Consider the following 18,253-nt stretch of genomic DNA (forward strand, 5'->3'; position numbering starts at 1 on the left):
GGATTCAAAACGTTTCACACCATTTAAAAAAAATCTATTTAAGCCTTTAAAAATACTATAACAAAAAATGCTTTTAATATCGCGTTATGACTAAATACATTATTTGGTAGCAGGGGAGGGAATTCCATCACATACTGATTTTATTTTGAAAATGTTAACGCAATGACCTGTACATCCGGGTCAATGGCAGCAGCGCCTTGAATTGTCGAAGTAAACAGTGGGTCTCCCTAAGTTTTTATTCAATATTCATTTCATACTCAGCCTAAAGCACAAAAAAAATTACAAGTTGCATTACGTGTTTGTATATTTCCAAGCGTATGACGCTATCGATTAATGTTTTAAAGGGAAACAAGCTAATGTGTACCTAAACTATTCATTTGCTAAATCACTGTTTAATGAGTACTGGAATATTGACATTCAGTTGTACATCAACATCACAAAAGTGTTTCCCTGCGATTCAGTGTTATTTGTAGCCCGACTACAGGTAGACAAACACAATATGTATAATGAGTTCCCATCCCACAGGTAGCAATATCATGTCGAATAATAAGGAAGTTAAAGCTGCCCTAAAAAGTGCCAGAGAGGCTATAAATAGCAAGGACTTCAAAGAGGCATTGAAACAATGCAAGGTAAGCACAAAAATCAATGCGTCATCATACTCAAATGTTCAACTCCATATCGATACTTACAAATAGTAAATGCCCTTTAATTGTGTATATATGCGTGTATATATTTGTGTGTATATGTGTGTATATATATGTGTGTATATGTGTGTATATGTGTGTATATGTGTGTATATGTGTGTATATATGTGTGTATATATGGGTGTATATATGTGTGTGTATGTGTATATATGTATAGATGTATACATATGTATACATGAGGCAAGTGTTTTAAAATCAAACCCACCTTTCCCCATGACAAGATATTTCTGGTGACCTGTAATGCAAAAACGAATAACTGAGCATTGATATTTTTAGTTCCAAAAAAAATCGCACATACGTTTCAGTTCTGCTATTTTAATACTTATCGAGGCTTTTGACAATCCTCACATCATTTATAATGTATCTGTGTCTGACTTAACCATGTGCTGTCAGAATGTTTTGAAGCTTGAGAAGAACAACTACAATGCATGGGTGTTTATTGGCCTGGCTGCCAGTGAGCTAGATCAACCTGATCAGGCACAGACGGCCTACAGGAAGGCATTGGAGCTAGAGCCTGAGCAGCTGCTGGCATGGCAGGTAACTGAAAATATCTGTTTTACCAAAATTATAAATTAGTATATTCTAACTTTGTTTTATTACAGGGCCTGTGCAATTTATATGAAAAGACAGATCAGTGGGATTTCAAAATTGAGCTACCTAATGTCTATCAGAAGCTTGTCGAGCTGTATGCAAGGTAAAACAGTATATCTTAGAAGAACAGTGTTTTTTTTCATGCTAATGGGTTTTCCCTATTCAAATTGTATTTATTCCACCTTTCCAGCTCAGATAAAAACAAGTGTTATGAAGTGATAGGGAAGCTCCAAGAGATACATCAATCTGACAAAGAATATGCCAAGGTGTGGAATTTATTCATACTTGTACTTTACTATGTTGTCACTGCATGTAAAATATGTATGAGTGAATGAGTAAATGTTTACTTTTATTGCTGAATGAGGTTTCACAAATTAATGGATATAAATGAGCTTTTGTCCATTTTGATATTTTTTTTCCAGAAGGGATATCCAAAAATCGTAATAATCCTTTTAAAGTGCTGTATCGAGATTAATCGTGATATGAATTGTATCGCCAGATATTAGGCAATGAAATATTGTAATTCCTTGATATTACCATCTATTGTGTGCAGTTTGACCACTATTTTCGTTTTTTTTTTTTTTTTTTTACAAATACATAGTTGGCAAAGGTTTGGCTGCAGTTGATTCGACTCAAAGAGGAAGATGGCGCAGACAAGAAAGCTTTATTCCAACTTTGGCAACAAATGGCCCAGCTCCTCACGGACTGCTCCAGTGAAAATGATCAGGACACTGAAATGCAAACGCATGTAAGCATACACAGTGACACCTAACAATGTTTGGTCGTGGTGGCCGAGTATTATCACTTGGTGTTGTCCCTCAGAACTTAAAAAAAAAACATTTAAAGAAGCACTAAGTGATTTTGCACTATTAATAGCAATTTTCTTTACCATCTTGTATAACAGTTAAGCACAGCTTTTGAGAAAGCCGTGGTTCTGGTTGAGCCGAAACCTGGAGAAGAACATCGGAAGCTCTCAGACAATTATATTAAATGTCTTTCCAAGGTATCGAAGAACATAAAATGTTATTAGCAACATTGTGCACACCCTTTCATGGTGAGGCACTTTTTTACAGGTCTCTTAATCAAGGGTTTTTTGTTTGCCACAGTTGCCTGAAGAAGAAGAGAAGTTGAAAAGTGCGTGCGAGTCAGCGTTGTCCCTCTACCCCACTCAAAGTTTTCCTCTTGAAGTCCTGTGTTCCCACTACCTCAAAAAAGGTTCTCACATATGTAAATATGTAAATGCTGGCCTGTTTAGTTTTAAAAATGCAATATGCAGAAAGGTTACATGCTGTGTTTTGTATTACTATAGGTGTCCAGAATGAAGACTCACTCAGTTGCTTTTCACGGCTTCGTAATTTAGCCACAGACAACGGATTGTGTAAATTGGGATTCGGGATGAAAGCGCTCCAAGAGGGCAACTATAAAGATGCCATTAAGGATCTCACACAAGGTTGTAAAAACATACTCAGGACACTGTATTAGTTCCCCATTCAATTGATAGAACCATTGAGCAGAAAAATATTTTTGTAAATGTCTATACATACATTATTTATTATAACAGATGAATAGATATAGCGGAATGAAAGGCTTACCATGTCTTATATTGGTCCTTATTAAATTGTACAGTTGTACCCACTGACAGGTCTGTTGATCATCTGCATGATCTAATTCATACAGTTGTTGAAAAAGTTGACTTCTTTTCATTTGGTAGGACTGAAGAAAACTAACTTCATTCCATTGTGGCACAGTCTGGCAGAGGCTCAATTTAAAGTGCACAAATATGCAGAGTGTGCAAAATCATGCGCTCATGGTATGATGCTAAACATCAAGTTTTTTTTATTATTGAAATAACCAATTAAAAGCAGTTTGAGAAAGCTTAGAGTATATGTGCTTCTATTCCAATAGGTTTAAAAGCGTGTTTGCCTGCAGAAAAGGAATTGAGGATCAGACTCCTGAAGCTAAGGTTTGAAGCTTTAGTTCGGAGTGAAGAGGAGAAGGCTGCAGAACAGGCTTTGGAGACATTTTCCCTGGTAAGTACATTGGGTCCTATACGTACTTATGAAATGGCATCATTGTGAAGCAGCATACGTCTAGTGAATGAGTGGGCAGCAAGGTTTTGGCGGCTAGCCAATGGGAAAGAAACTGTACCATGTCGATTTAAGAAAAAAATCCATATACAGGAAGCATATTTATGTTTTCATTTCGCTTGACAATTCGTAACGTCGAATGTTTTCGTATCTAACAAAAGTTTTCCAAATGAAGCTTATTTTACCTTAATATTTTGTATCCAAAAGCATTTGTAAGTGTAAGTAGAGGTACCATTGTACTATTAAAATTATGGTGTTGAAAAAAAGGATACATTTTATTATCTACAGCTATATTTTAGGGGATTTTGTTGCCACATATCTCACCTTTACCTGGGTATCATTCAATAATTACATTTAAGAATGATAATTTATGTATTACCAAGTACCCTAATATCTTGCTTTGGATCTGACATCCTTTTCGCTATTCAAAATATTATTTATTGATTTTTTCACAGTAATTTAATATTAAGTAGTTTTACGTTGTCAACAATGTTACAGACTATGGGGTTGGTATTTATAGTATCAACCTCAATAACATTTTGATATTCTTTGTAAATGATGACAACTTTTGAATGAAATTAAAGTAAAATATTACTTTTGAAATTAGAAAAAGTTTACAAAAATTATAACGTTTACAATGTTGCTTCAACACAACAACAAAAGTCGTTTGGAAAAAAAACAACCCTATTCAAATTCTGTCAGCCAACACGTTTTGAATTGTGGTAAAAGCTAAGCTGAAAGTTAGCTTTTAGCTGTCTATCTAAAGATAGTAAATCCAAATTGTATATTTTTCACCTCATGTCTGACAACAAACCCTGATTTCCCCTCTATTTTGAAATCACTAATGTTTTTGTACTTTTAAGATGGCTAAACCTACATTGGATCATATTTTGTTGTCCCGTGTGAAAAATATTTAGATTGTGGTGTTATTTGCCTATCAAATATTCCATTCATAACATGACTTTCATATTCAACTTATCATCTTGTTATATTTTGTTTACCTACTTTTTAGATCCCTGATGCTGACAAAGACCCATTACTATTAGCCCTTAAAGGCCGTGCATACCTTAACAAAGGGGAAGTAGTTGAGTCAATCAAGGTTAGTTTGACACATCACAATAAATACATCCTGCTTAACTCATTAGTTTCACATGCAATTGATATATTGCAATTGATGATAATAGGCATCCAATCACGTGGCTGTTAAAACATAAAATAAAACTTTTTGTGTGAGCTTATCACTAGTAGACTTAGACTATTTTAAGTGAGTAAGATGGCCGTGGATCAACTAATGTTTACATGAACACCATCAATGGCAACCAATTAGTTAAAACAAAAAAACAAATGTAACCACTCTTTCTTTTGCAGTTGTCTTCACGGCTTGAAATGTCCCACGCAAATTTGGCCCAGGTGTCAGCTCTGAGAGGATTAGCTCACTTAGCTGAGCACCAGAATCAGCTAGCAGAGCAAAGGTTGACCACAAATGTTAATATTTTTTTTCTCAATACTATTTAACCCCTTCCTTTTTCTAGTTTCCTGAAGGCGGCTGCACAGAGCCCCAACTGTGCCGAGTATTTTTTTTTGCTCGGCACACTCTACTGGACGATGGGCGAAGAGACCCGTAAAGACAAAAACAAAGCACAGTCACATTTTCTCAAGGTTAGTAAGAAATTGTCTGTCTTCAATTGGTTTCTAAGTCTCATTCATGTGTATTTCAGGCTGCTAAATTGGACCCACATCTCAGTTCCGCATTCCGGTTCCTGGGACATTTTTACCGTGAGGTGGCTAATGACTATGGTCGGGCACGTGGTTGCTACAAGAAGGCCTTCGAGTTGGACTGTGATGATGCTGAGTCTGGTGCATCTGCAGTTGATCTCTGCATGGCAGAGGAAGACATGGTAATTTCTGGACTTAGCTTCAGACTCCTACTTGAACTCAGGAAACTTGTGCTAAGTTCTTTCGATTGGCTATTTTTCAGGACACTGCTTTGGCAATACTCCAATCAGTGATTGAAAAGGCCACTCCAGGCTCTGCTAAATGGGCCTGGTTGAGACGAGGTCTTTACTACTTAAAGGTTGGAGAGCATCAACAGGCAATTGCAGAGTAAGTCCCAATTAACTATTTATACTGGTCTTTTTTATGTCAAATATTTATATATGTTTATTGATATTTGAGTAATTCAAGGATTGGAGGAAAATTGGCCATTAAAATACCTGAAAATAAATACTCTCTTCTTTTATGATTTCATCCTACATTCATTCATTAATTTAAAAAATATATATAATAAAATATACAAGTACACTAAATGTACTCAGGAACTGCTTGTTTTAGTAATTTGAATTTGAATTTGGATCATTAAAATTAAATGGATGGGATGTAAAATGTCCTCCAATTCTGAAATAACTCATTTACCTATCTATATACTTGCAGCCTCCAAGCAGCTTTGAGAGCAGATCCAGAAGACTGTGTGTGTTGGGAGTGTTTGGGCGAGGCCTACTTAAAACGCCAAAGTTTCACAACAGCTCTAAAGGCCTTTGGGAAGGCCCATAGTCTTCAGCCTACCTCCATCTACATCCTTTACCAGGCCGCGGCCATAAAACAGACCCTGGGCAAGTTCCAAGAAGCCATCACAGAATATTTACAGATCACAACACAACACGACTATGTCCCTGCTTTGAAAGGTAAATTATTGTGTGAGACACTGCAAAGTTGTGACATGTCATTTATAATCAGATTGTCTTATTCAGGTCTTGGTGAGTCTCAGCTCGCCCTGGCAAAAAGTTTTATGGAGGATTGTAGAGATGGAGGAGCCATTGACCTGATCCAGCAAGCTATACATAACTTTCTTAGGTAAATCCAAATTCTCATTTGCTACTTGCTCAGGATTTTCAGCAGAAGTGTTCAACACGGGTGGCCATCATTTAGTGTGGTCTGTGAAAATAAATCATGTGCATTGACTTCATGTTTCTCCCTCAGATAAAATTTACTGTAACTTTTAGACTATAAGCCTCTAATTACTAGTCCGGGCAACTAGTTGACTAGTAACCAGCTCCAATCGAACCTGATCGAAGTTGTGCTCCTCAGAGCTGTGCAGCTGAGATCTGACTTGTCCTGTTTATGGAAGTTGCTGGGAGATGCCTGCTCTGCTGTAAGCTTAGTTTCACCGGAGAGAGCTCAAGTCCAGATGCCGGCAGCGTTGGCTGGTTTGGACCCCAAAACTCCACTCCACATGCTGAACCAGGCTCAGACGCTCAGAGTCGGCGAGAGGTACGTCAATTCTATCCTACATCTTTCATTTATTGGCAGGAATTCACATCTAATCCCCCCAGTCAAAACGAAATGGATGTCAATCGCCGTCATTTAAACGATCCATTCCCACAGGTGTTACACTCGTGCATTAAAACTGATGCCAGAAGTCGCAAGCCTTTGGTATGATCTGGGACTCAACTTTTATCGACAAGCTCGCCTGACCTCTGACTATGAGGATGAACAAACATTACTAATGGAGAAATCCCAACAAGTATTTTTAACTCTAGTATTCCTGGTTTTTTTTTTGTTTGTAACGTTTTAAATTTACCTTTGGCTCTTTCCAGTGTTTAAGAAAGGCAGTAATGATGGACAGTGGCGAACATAGCTACTGGAATGCATTGGGAGTGATCAACATTAGCAAAGGTGTAGTGTATTGATCAAAAATATTTTTTTTTTGTCATGGAGTATTCAGTAACCTATTTCTCTCTTTTAAAAAAAATACAATAATTTGACATTTTTCCAAAACGGCAGGTCTGGAGAACTTTGCACTGGCTCAGCATTGCTTCATCCAGTCCATTCAAGTTGAATCTAATGTATGTATGATAGGTTGGAAATTGGATTCAAATATCTTTCTTATAACTTAATATATATTTACAGAATGTTGTTGCTTGGACCAACCTCGGCACATTGTATCTGAAAAAGGACAATATAAAGGTTTGCATTTCATATTTTGATAATTGTGGAAGTTTTTTTGTTTCACTATTGGCAATCTTGCATAAGAAAAAGAGACAGATGTACAGGAATTTTCCAAAATAAAAGGCAAAGATATTTTAAGTGACATTTTTCAACCTTGTCATTTCCCCATCAATCCTTCTGTAAGTGTCTTTTTAAGGCAACATTTTTGGATAAAAATGTTGCCAAATGTTAAAAAATGACATTTTGTAAAAGGTTCTCCACCAAGACAGTGAGTCATTTTGCTGCATCGGGTCAAACACAAATGTACTTCTATTTTTAATGCACCATCTTCTTGTTTTTTTTTTTTCCACAGCTCGCACATGAGGCATTTAAGGTTGCACAATCATTGGAGCCGCTGTATGTCAACTGCTGGATTGGACAGGTTTTTTTGCCTTAGAATTAATTTTGTATGTGGTTCATCTCGATTAATTGCATTTTAATCTCATACTACTACTTGTCCCCAAAATCTATTTTACAAAAGATACGAATAGTTCATCGTGAACAACTGAATCAAAATACACTGGTGTGAATATTGTTAACACTTAACATATACATTTAATCAGATTTACTGCTGAAACCGTTAAATGTATACTACAGCCTAAAAGTTCCATCTTGCTTGGAACTTAAACTCCAACAAATTTGTTTCTTTTTTCAGGCGTTTTTATCATTAATCATAGTTAAAGCATTAGATCACCTGTATCAAAGTGGCGGCCCGGGGGCCAAATCTGGCCCGCCGCATCATTATGTGTGGCCCGGGAAAGTAAATCATGAGTGCTGACTTTCTATTTTGGGATCAAATTTAAATGAAGAGTATAGATGTCTATTACATTTCCTGATTTTCCCTCTTTTATGTCTATTACATTTCCTGATTTTCCCTCTTTTAAATCAATAATTGGAATTTTTTAATTCTTTTTTCTGTTTTTAGTTCAAAAACCATTTTGTAAAATCTAAAAATACATTTAGAAAAAAGCTCAAGTAAACATTGTTTTAGATCTATAAAAAAACTGAATATTCAGGGATTTTAATCCAGTTCTTTTAATCCATTTATTTAAAAAAATCTAAATATTATATCTAAAATGGACCAGCCCACGTGAAATCAAGTTGACGTTAAAGCAGCCCGCGAACCAACCCTAGTCTGAGACCCCTGCATTAAAGCCTTGCTCTCATCTATCCTGACAGGCTTTGATTGCAGAGAGAGTGGGAAGTGATGAAACCATGGATCTTTTTAGACACACCACTGAACTTAGCACTCATGTACGTTACCTCTGCTCTCTAAGAATTCACTTTGAAAATGTACAAAATATATACATAGCCCATTCTGGTTGTTCTTTTTCTCCTTTCCCTTTTCTTCTTGATCGCTCACCTTTATTTAGATGGAGGGAATCAAAGGTTATGCCCATTGGGTGTGTTCCACTTTGCTGGATAAAAGCAAGAGAAACTCTGAAGTCTACCGCTACAACATAGTCCAGATGAATGCCATCACTGCAGCCCAGGTGGCACTCACAAAGTACACTGGTATGTTACAAAAGTCTGTTGTAATTGGATCATGCAGACAGACGTCTGAAATGTCAAGTTTTCCTTCCAGAAAGAATCCAATCGGATGTAGATGCCTTCATCATGCTGGGATTTCTGAATGAGCATCTCCAGCTAAAAAGACAGGCTATGCATGCTTATCAAAGGTATGACTGAAAAAAAAACATTCCATGATCATGTTATTTATTATTATCATTATTTTTTATTCTCGTCAGGGCCGTTGAGCTGCTTGATTCCAAGTTGCACACTGATCAACTGTATTTTGCTCGTGGCAACTATGCTCGTGCATTATGGTAAGAAATTCAGATTTTTTTTACTGGCAGCACATCTATTTGCTGTTATTCTACCAAACATAATAAATTCTACTATTTTCCTTAAGTGCTTGTGGTCAGTGGGGAGAGGCAGTCAGTTTTTATATTTCCACGCCGCTGGAGGATCTTAGTGATCTGTCAGGGCTGGCTCTAGCCTACTGCAAGGCAGGGCTAATTCAAGAGAGCATCAGCAGTGAGTACCAAACATTTAAATATTGTCAAATTTACGACTACTATTAGAAGGCATAATCATAGTCTACAATTAGTTTTAACGTTGTTTAAAATTGTACATTTTAATACAGAATGTTATACAGTTTTAATATATATTTATGATTGTCACCTTGCATCCACATCAGCAAAACAAACTTTTTGATTTGGTAACCCTGAGGCCATTAGCTCATAATCTCCATACATCAGTGTTAACGTTGCTTTGTGAGCATGAGGGTGGCAGGGGACTCTTCTTATAGGCTACTCCAGTGGTGGCCAAGTCCGGTCCTCGAGAGCCCCTATTCAGTCTTTTTTCCAGATCTCCCTCCTCTTCCACACCTGAATCAAATGATCAACTCATCAGCAAGCTTTCCAGAAGCTTGATACCGATCCAGATCATTTGATTCAGGTGTGGTGGTGGAGGGAGCTATGGAAAAAAGACCGAATAGGGGCTCTCGAGGCCTCGACTTGGCCACACCTGGGATACTCATTTAAAGGGGAGTGTGTGCTATATATTGGTGGCCAGAATCAGTATATTTTTCATGTAAATAACACAAAAGAAATAGAAAATGATCCTGAAATTCTTCAAAATCTATTAAATGTGACCCACTATAAACTAGAATGGCCCAAAATCCACAGGTAGTGACCCAAAATCAACAGTAATCGACCTGAAATCTACCATCAGCAGAGCATCCCCACACAACTTATTTTTAAATTAACATGTAATTAATTTATAAATGTATTTATTACTAAATATGAAAAATCCTATAATGATTTACATAACCTAATTGTGTCATCTAATGATATCAAAGTTAATTTAGTTTCTTTTTTTCCCTCTTTTTAAAAGCCACTCGCCCTATAAAATCATTGCCTGCTAATGACAACGATATCATCCAATTCTTTTAAACTGGAAGGACTGGCTATGAATACTCATGTTTTAATTTGTTGATCAGTTGCTGCTAGCCTCCTAGTGAAAATGGATTGGACGTCTTTCACTGTAAGAGGCAGCCAATGAGTTATGTGTGTGCCCCATCAAGAATGAAGATTCAATGTGCTATGCGACTGTGAAATGCTTATGTTTTCCGCAGCATACGAGCGTGCCCTGACTGTGGCCTCGAATGAAAAAGAGACAGCATATGTGTTGACAGCTCTTTCGTTGCTGCAATACCAACAAGGCAATGTCGACTCTGCCAAGACGCTGCTGTTTAAATGGTCAGTCCACTAATTCAGCAATTTCCAGTGAAATAATTGCTGAATATGTCTGTCTTTCGCAGCTCAATTTTGAAAGAACCGGTACCAGAGTCGCTTCTGTGTTTATGCGCCCTTGGGTTGGTCCACAATGATACGACACTAGCCTCCGCTGCCCGCGCCGAGCTGCTCAAACAAGGCTCGTCCTGTGCGACAGTTATCGAGCAGCGCTGTCTTCTCACCTGCACCTTACTGGCACTGCAGGGCAACTATAGTGCAGTGCAAAGAGAGGCCTCCAAAGCTGTACACAGGTGTGTACCACTTTGAGATTGTATTTTACCTATCAGCTTACTTCTTGTGGGAATTTTCAGCTATCCTTGGAACTCATCTTTGTGGTCACTATTGTCCAAACTGGTACCCCGTTACTACCCCAGGAAGGCAAATGTGAGCAATGTGCCTTGCAAGTTATGCCACATTTTGCCACAAAATAATGTCATGCTGCTGTTTTACAGGGGGGAGCGATTGCTGGACATGTCGCCTGTCTTTCTAGTATGACTCTGGGAAAGGTAGAATTTCTCATCTTTATACTGTGTTTTATATCTATTTGAAATTATTGGCGTGAGAGACGAGCCTTATCTAGGTACTCTAAAATGAACTGTTTTTGTATTAACTAACTTTTTCGTATTACCTATTACGAGACTCAAACTAAGGAGACCAATCATTCTATTGGCATTTTTATTTCATAGATTAATTTATTGAATGCCATTGACAATGTTAGACGTCCAATCCATTTGTACTGGGAAGAGATGGCACCAATCATTCAATGGCTTTAAGCCCTCCCAGGCCAACCGGAATTAAGGATTTATAAAATTGGAAATTCCATTTGAGAATTGTGTTCAACCTGGTATCACTTTGTTTTTACCAAGTTTCCGTACCATATGTTGTGAATAATTGTTTTGTAATGGCGACATGTGTTCAGCATTTGCCAGTTTCCAGTACCGGTGCAATCGTTGCTGTGAGCTGAGAAAAACAGAAAAAAAAAACATTTCTACCTATTATGAGTCACAAATTATGGGTGGGTGTTATACACTGGTGCGTGTTATACTGGAATAAATATGATAATGTAAATTGCTGTCAATGTAGGAACCTATCTAATATCTTTTTCACCTTTGTCGTTTTTGCTAAATAAGACGATTTTATTCCGTAGAGAGCGCTCCTGTACAGTGGGGTGAACCAGCTGGCCTCTGGCAGACACTCTGGAGAGGATCCTCATAGGAATGCTCTGAAGACCATGCAGAGAGCTGTGTTGCTCTGCCCTGGTAGCTTGCGAATATTTATTCAAAAAGCCCAAAGCTATGAATTAACTATGTGTAGCTTAGAAGAATTTTAGCGTTTAGCGCATTCTTGGTTTTTAGAAGGTGCCAGTTTTAGAACAATGTCTCTTCTACTTGCAGATGATCCAGCAGCGTGGGCAGGATTAATGGCTGCATGTCACACAGAAAATGCTGCTTCTTATCTCTCTGGCTCAGTTTCTCGTAGGCAAGGACTAGAGCAAACCCTCATGTTGGTGGTTTCTGAAAAAGGTATGTATTATATTATTTGGGTTTTTTTGGAAAGCGGGGAGGCGTTTGGGATAAAATTGTAGCCGTGCCACAAAGTATTATTTTAATGGCTGTCTAATGTCTTTTTGTGATGAGTATTTACTTGTAATTACCGTGTTATTTACTGTTGTATTACTCTGGCATTAAGATTTTAGCTGAAAACGAGTTTTGAAACCCCCCCAAAAAAATAACAATTTTATTGAGCCATTACACACAAATGAACACATCACGCAGTTAATTGTCTGAGGGTCGTTTAGAAGTCAGTCTTTGGTTAGCTCAAAAGAGTTTAGGCTTGCATAGGACCTCTGCTGATCCTAAAGTTTGTAAGCCTACATTTGTATTCTAAATCTAATATATGCAAAATAAAGATTATGTGAAATAAAATATTCATTTTATAGATTGTATCACAAAAAAAATTAAACATAGAGCACAGACTTGAACCCTTGATATCAGAACCATGAGTATACTACATGCAAACCAATCTTTGCGTGCTACCTTTCTTACAAATTAGTATTTGGAGGAAATTGATGTTTAATTCATCTTTACCATCTTAAATCTCCCAAACTCTTGTTTTTAACGACGCTTAAATTTTAATTTTGCTTCATAAGCATAATGGGTAAATCCTGTATTGATGTAGTATTTGAAACAAAATGTATAATAACATTTGCAATTGAACATTTTAAAAAGGAATGTAATTAATTGGGAGTTAACTCTGAAAACATGCCCGTGTGTGTATATGTATATAGGGCTGGGAGGTATATGTGTATGTGTATAAATATGTATATATATATATATATTTACATGTATTATGTACTGTGAATCACAGTACGACATGTTGATGGGCAAGAGCTCCCCCTGGTCGAATCTCTGGAAGGATGGGTAATACAACAGGCAGTCAGTGGTCTCATGCTGAGTGGACAGCTTGATCAAGCAGAAGCACTCTGCTCACAGGTGACCTTTGCACTCTTCTACTCACTCATTTTCCAATTAATTACTATATTTCACAACCAAATTACTACTGACAGTGTAATTGCATGGCATACTTTGATCCAGATGCTGAAAGTATCCCCAGAGCAACCGTCAGTGGTATTGTCATTGAGACAAGTACAATGCCAGCGTCTCCTTAAGGCCAGGGATGGTACTTTCCTCTCCGAATCTGTCCTGGAGCAGATTAATAATGCTGTGATGTTGAACCCACACAATATTGCAGCATGGCATGTAAGAATGAGCAACCATAGTCATTTCAAGCAACACTGGAAAATGGGATTTGCCTCATTATTCACATTTATGGCGTGTCAAATTCATGGTCGTGGGGCCATATCTAGTCTGCCAAGTGGCATGAAAGGGTTAGTGTAGGGGAGGATGATAGAAAGGATAGGGTGAAATGGGAAAAAAAGTTTTTCATTTTTTTAAAGAAAAAACTGCATATTCTTTACAAATTAAAAATAAAGACATTTATAGTTTGATCCTTTATTTTTTCATAAATAATTGAAAAACTGGATATAGTTATTTGCTTTTTCAATTATTGTGAAAAAATAAAGTGATGTAAAAATGAATATGATCCATATTTCATCCATATTTCTTGGTTCTATTTAGTAAACCAATAACCACACGGTAAGTGTTTTTTTTTTCATTATAAATTCATTTTTAAAAGCTTACAAAAAGCATTTGTAAAGATTGAGGAGATTGATTGGTGGATGGATTCATTCATTTTATGTAAATACACTGTAATAAGTAGATCAGTCTATTCATTTGATAATTGATTAGTAGTCACTCCGTTGTTTTATCGTGGAAGCATGGGTTGGCAGACATAATATTCCCAAAAGATGAGTTCAGGGACTTCCATGTGCCATTCGACAAAATGAATTGACACCCTTCATTCTAATGTGTTTCATCCAGTGGTTGGCCACAGTGTACATAAGCCAGGGTCTACTGGTCCAGGCAGTGATGGCACTCCGGCAGAGTTTGCAGCTTGCCTCCCAGATAGGCCTGCACGGCAGTCAAATCGCCAGCCTGCTGCATCTCGGCCTGCTAGCCGCGAGGGCCTGCATGGTAAGTGGGTGCTTGCTTTCATACACTAGGTTACAAATACTGTGAAACTGAAGAGATGAAAGACAGAGTTGACGGTCAAACAGAAGGTCAACATGATGAGCATCTGTGACTGAAATTCAGAAGAGTGTTTATTCTTCCTATGTGTTTCCATGTAAAATTTTCAGGCAGGTCTTCCTGGAAACGACTGGAATGATCTGGCTCTTCAAGCTACAACAGAGGCCTTGAAACTAGGCCCTTCCCCTGTGGCACTCCTGTTCCAGGCTCTGGTCCAGTTTGCCACCAAGATGGCTGCCAGGTAGAGTTTTTCTCATGTGACAAAAGGCTCTTCTCAAATTGCCGGCTTGAAACATGATCGTTCATTGCTAACATTTGTGTGGTCTGTAGGGAAACCAGACGGCTGTTGGAAAAGCTGGTCTATGTCCCTTCTCAAGAATTCCCTGTGACGGTCATGCATGTGGCCAGCTGGTATCTTCTAAAGCACCTGCATTTCAAAAACGACGCGCAGCTGATTAATGTAAAGCACACTATCACTTTACAGCTGAAACATATTTGGCTACTTTCTTTGCTTTTAAATCGCTGATGCCATTAGATTCTACTAGTCTACTAGTGTCAAAATCATATAACATACATATACATCACTGAAGGAATTCATTTGTTTCATTTTCATGCAGGTACTTATGGAGCATGCTGAAAGAAATGCTGATCATCGATTGAAGGACTTACTTTTACAGCTTACTTCTTAATCCTGAATAATAATGCATTGCTTGGGGGTAAAAAAAAACATTTCATCAGTTTATGATCTTTGGTCACATTGTATGATTTTTATACACAATTAACCTGGTAATGACCAGATCCCTGGTGTCCACATTGTCCACATGAAATAAAGATTATTCATGAATCGGTTACACCTTAAAAAGAAACATCATTTAATACAGAAACTAAAGAAATCCTGAACCCATCTTGGCTAACCCAGAACGTAAGCAAACAATGGGCCCGCAGTGGGCGCTATTTTGTAAAATTATCACCCACAGCCCAAAGCTTCACAAGGCCGGTTAGCTCAGTTGGTTAGAGCGTGGTGCTAATAACGCCAAGGTCGCGGGTTCGATCCCCGTACGGGCCACTCGATTTTTGTCCGCAATTGTGTCGGCTCTTTTGTGAAGGTGTCAGTGTAGCGATAATTTACACTTACTCATACCCATATTAACCACTTTATCAGTCACCCTTCACATATTTCGACCCTGCCTTTGAGTATATTTACAACTATCATCAATTATTCATCAAACTGTTCTCATTCTCTTCATCTCGTCCTACATTTACACAACTGTGATGGATAGGTGCTCAATAGCGCTGCAAGCTTTAAGGCCAAACAGAAACTCGCTAAAGAGGCTTTTATCTTCTTTGAAGCTGTCTCCGTCCATATGCAGGACCACCATTGCCGCAATGGTGAACCACCACGGTGCTGATGACAGGGTGTTACCCAAACTTGTCAGCCACCTTTCAAGTGTTTTTGTTTAACCAGCTGTGCTTTCTCATGTCGTCGCCTGACCATTTATTTATCCAATTTTTGGTTTTGGCAGGCAGCATATTGGCAGATTGGAGACTTTCCAACTCATTTATGATCTACCTTGAACAAACACAAACACTTTATTTGCTCCAGCAGCCTCGACTTGTGTTTGTTTCACACGTTGCACCATTTTTCCTCAGCTTAGTCACACTTACGCAGGGTGTGATGAATTTGGAGATTTCAATCTTGACAAAATTGGCATTTTCCCACGCCAGTTGGAAAGAAGTAGCAAGGGATTTTGGAGAGCGACTCACTCAATGTCTTCGCCAGGCAGATTTATACATTTAGCCAACATCTCTATAGGATATGGGTGTTCAAACATTTTTTTCTGAGGCCCGCTTAAAAAAAAATCAAAAACTGCAAGGGCCAATTTGAAGTCTTTCCACTTAAATTTGTTATATAGACGATAGGAACCAATCACAGTTCAACATGAGGTATCTAACTGCAAATTAAGTTGATATCTGTCGATGCAAGTGAATGATTTTAGGGCTAGAAGCAACTAAATAATCAAAAAATACAAGCATATTCCAAAATATATTATATATTATAAAATATTATACTATACTTATATTTTCACTAGTTGAACGAACTATGAAAAACAAGGAGAATTCATATTGTAAATCAAAATATGAAAATTGTACACGGTTGTAAGAACATTCATCATCCGTACCGCCCATCCTCGCATGGGTTGATGGAGCCAATCCTAGCTGACTTAGGGCAAAAGTCAGACTACACCCAAGACTGGTCGCCTTTCAGTCGTAAGATACACAGAGAGACAGATAATCTTGTTTCAACATGTTGAGAGTTTTTGACCCTTCAGCTAATGAAGAATTGCTGTTTAGTGCAGGGGTAGGGAACCTATGGCTCGGGAGCCATATGTGGCCCTTTTGATGGGTGTATATGGCTCTCCGCTAACCTGTGTGGTAAAATATGGGAACCGCTGGAAAGAGACCTAAGTCCCAAACGCACCAATGGGATCGTCACGCCGGCACTGTGGCGCTGACACTATCTCTAGTGCCTTTTTAGTCATAATTTTTCTTCATTAGACTCTTCTGCATGCATATACTCTCATTGATACTCAATCATTAGCAAAAGTGAAAAAATGTTCTCAAAAGAATTCAGACTTTTTTTTTACTTTCAAAGTAGTAAAAAGATTAACAAATGAATACATTTCCATGTAATTTTTTTTTAATTCTAAGTATGGCTCTCAAGGAATAATGTTTGAAAATATGAATTGTTTATGGTTCTCTTCCTCCAAAGGATTCCCGACCCCTGATCTAGTGTTAAAACTCCGAAATGCAATATAGGCTCACTTTAAGCCTTTTGTTTGTGCCATATTCAATGATATTTTCATTATTTTCTGCGGCCCAACAAAACTAAGCAGTGGGCTTGAGTTGGCCCATGGGCTGCATTTTGGACTTGAATAAGCCTATAATCCATTTTATCAAATCTTTATGACTGTCCCCAGACACGTAAACCTGCTATTGAGGCACCTTCTGGCCATAATCCACTCACAAGGAAATTTGTCTTGAGTACAGGAAGAAGTTGTTACTGCATAATACATGTTGAAAAACAGCAAATTGCTTTTGGAGTGAGGCGGAAAAACAAAGACTTCATTAGTGTATTGAAAGCCTTGAACAATAACTTTTTAATTGGAACTAGAAAGTACTGGGATAGATACTTTAATAAGTATAAGCAAAAAGTTTGGTGTTTGCAGGATTCTCTGGTACATGGATATAATATAACTTGTCTCATTATGTTTTCCTGAACAGAAGAAAATAGTACATTATTAATCGTCCATGGAGGAAATTCACAGCATAGATAACAGTCCGCTTAATATGTGCGTGCCACAGATGTTGTTGTATGTAAACAAGATGCTGGGTGTATGCAGTTGTCACTTATAGTTTGACACTGCTATTGTCACCTAATCATCATAGATGAGTCAGTTAGCTACACAAGCATTTTTTCTCAGTTTCATGGGCATCCTGCCTGTTAATCCACTTGGAAAATTAAGATTAAAGCAGCAGAAAACATCATTAACAGAAAAAAAATCATATTTAATGAATAGATTATATTTATTTTATGATATAGTTGGGGAAACACATCTAGAAAAACTATTATATTTAGGCAGTGGTTAGACATTTTATCAATACTGGTACAAGTTAAGCGATTAACCACCCAGATTGCCCAATCATGTTTGTTATTTAAAGTCCCAGTATCAGGGATTTTTACACCCGAATTAAATGACAGAATCTTGTCAAAGAGTGATAAAAATAAACGATCAAAACTTTATCAAGATTACTTACAAATCCGTATCTATATAAATTATAGCAATTTAAGTAGCGTTTTGGATCAGTGATTTTTAAAATTAAAGATGCAATGGGAGGACAGTATCCAATAAAGGATGTATGATGCAATGGGTAAAAAAAAA

General features: G+C 37.6%; 1 protein-coding gene and 1 non-coding gene across 4 annotated transcripts; both read left to right on the top strand.

The window, feature by feature from the left end:
- The first annotated feature begins 168 nt into the window (after nucleotides 1–168).
- skic3 (SKI3 subunit of superkiller complex) lies at nucleotides 169–15,178 on the top strand. Of its 3 annotated transcripts, none has more exons than XM_077715719.1 (41): nucleotides 169–217; nucleotides 526–629; nucleotides 1,098–1,241; nucleotides 1,307–1,398; nucleotides 1,486–1,561; nucleotides 1,897–2,043; nucleotides 2,200–2,298; nucleotides 2,402–2,510; nucleotides 2,605–2,745; nucleotides 3,007–3,105; nucleotides 3,201–3,325; nucleotides 4,395–4,481; nucleotides 4,751–4,854; nucleotides 4,915–5,041; nucleotides 5,101–5,280; nucleotides 5,361–5,485; nucleotides 5,813–6,063; nucleotides 6,130–6,232; nucleotides 6,467–6,649; nucleotides 6,764–6,902; nucleotides 6,976–7,054; nucleotides 7,163–7,224; nucleotides 7,289–7,345; nucleotides 7,680–7,748; nucleotides 8,546–8,620; nucleotides 8,740–8,881; nucleotides 8,952–9,045; nucleotides 9,115–9,192; nucleotides 9,279–9,403; nucleotides 10,506–10,629; nucleotides 10,692–10,916; nucleotides 10,977–11,049; nucleotides 11,118–11,171; nucleotides 11,813–11,924; nucleotides 12,060–12,188; nucleotides 13,033–13,157; nucleotides 13,260–13,424; nucleotides 14,106–14,258; nucleotides 14,423–14,553; nucleotides 14,643–14,772; nucleotides 14,930–15,178. In XM_077715719.1, exons 2-41 carry the CDS (start codon nucleotides 537–539, stop codon nucleotides 14,999–15,001), a joined length of 4,698 nt encoding a protein of 1,565 aa, XP_077571845.1. In that variant the 5' UTR covers nucleotides 169–217; nucleotides 526–536; the 3' UTR covers nucleotides 15,002–15,178. The 3 variants fall into 3 exon arrangements, with proteins under 3 accessions (XP_077571845.1, XP_077571844.1, XP_077571846.1); XM_077715720.1 differs by having other exon boundaries at nucleotides 185–210; XM_077715718.1 differs by having other exon boundaries at nucleotides 183–629.
- A 126-nt stretch (nucleotides 15,179–15,304) lies between these two features.
- Nucleotides 15,305–15,378, top strand: trnai-aau (transfer RNA isoleucine (anticodon AAU)). The gene has a single exon. It is a non-coding gene; the product is annotated as a tRNA-Ile (tRNA).
- Nucleotides 15,379–18,253: the final 2,875 nt, after the last annotated feature.

The sequence above is a fragment of the Stigmatopora nigra genome, chromosome 4 (assembly GCF_051989575.1).
Source record: "Stigmatopora nigra isolate UIUO_SnigA chromosome 4, RoL_Snig_1.1, whole genome shotgun sequence".
NCBI lineage: Eukaryota > Metazoa > Chordata > Actinopteri > Syngnathiformes > Syngnathidae > Stigmatopora > Stigmatopora nigra.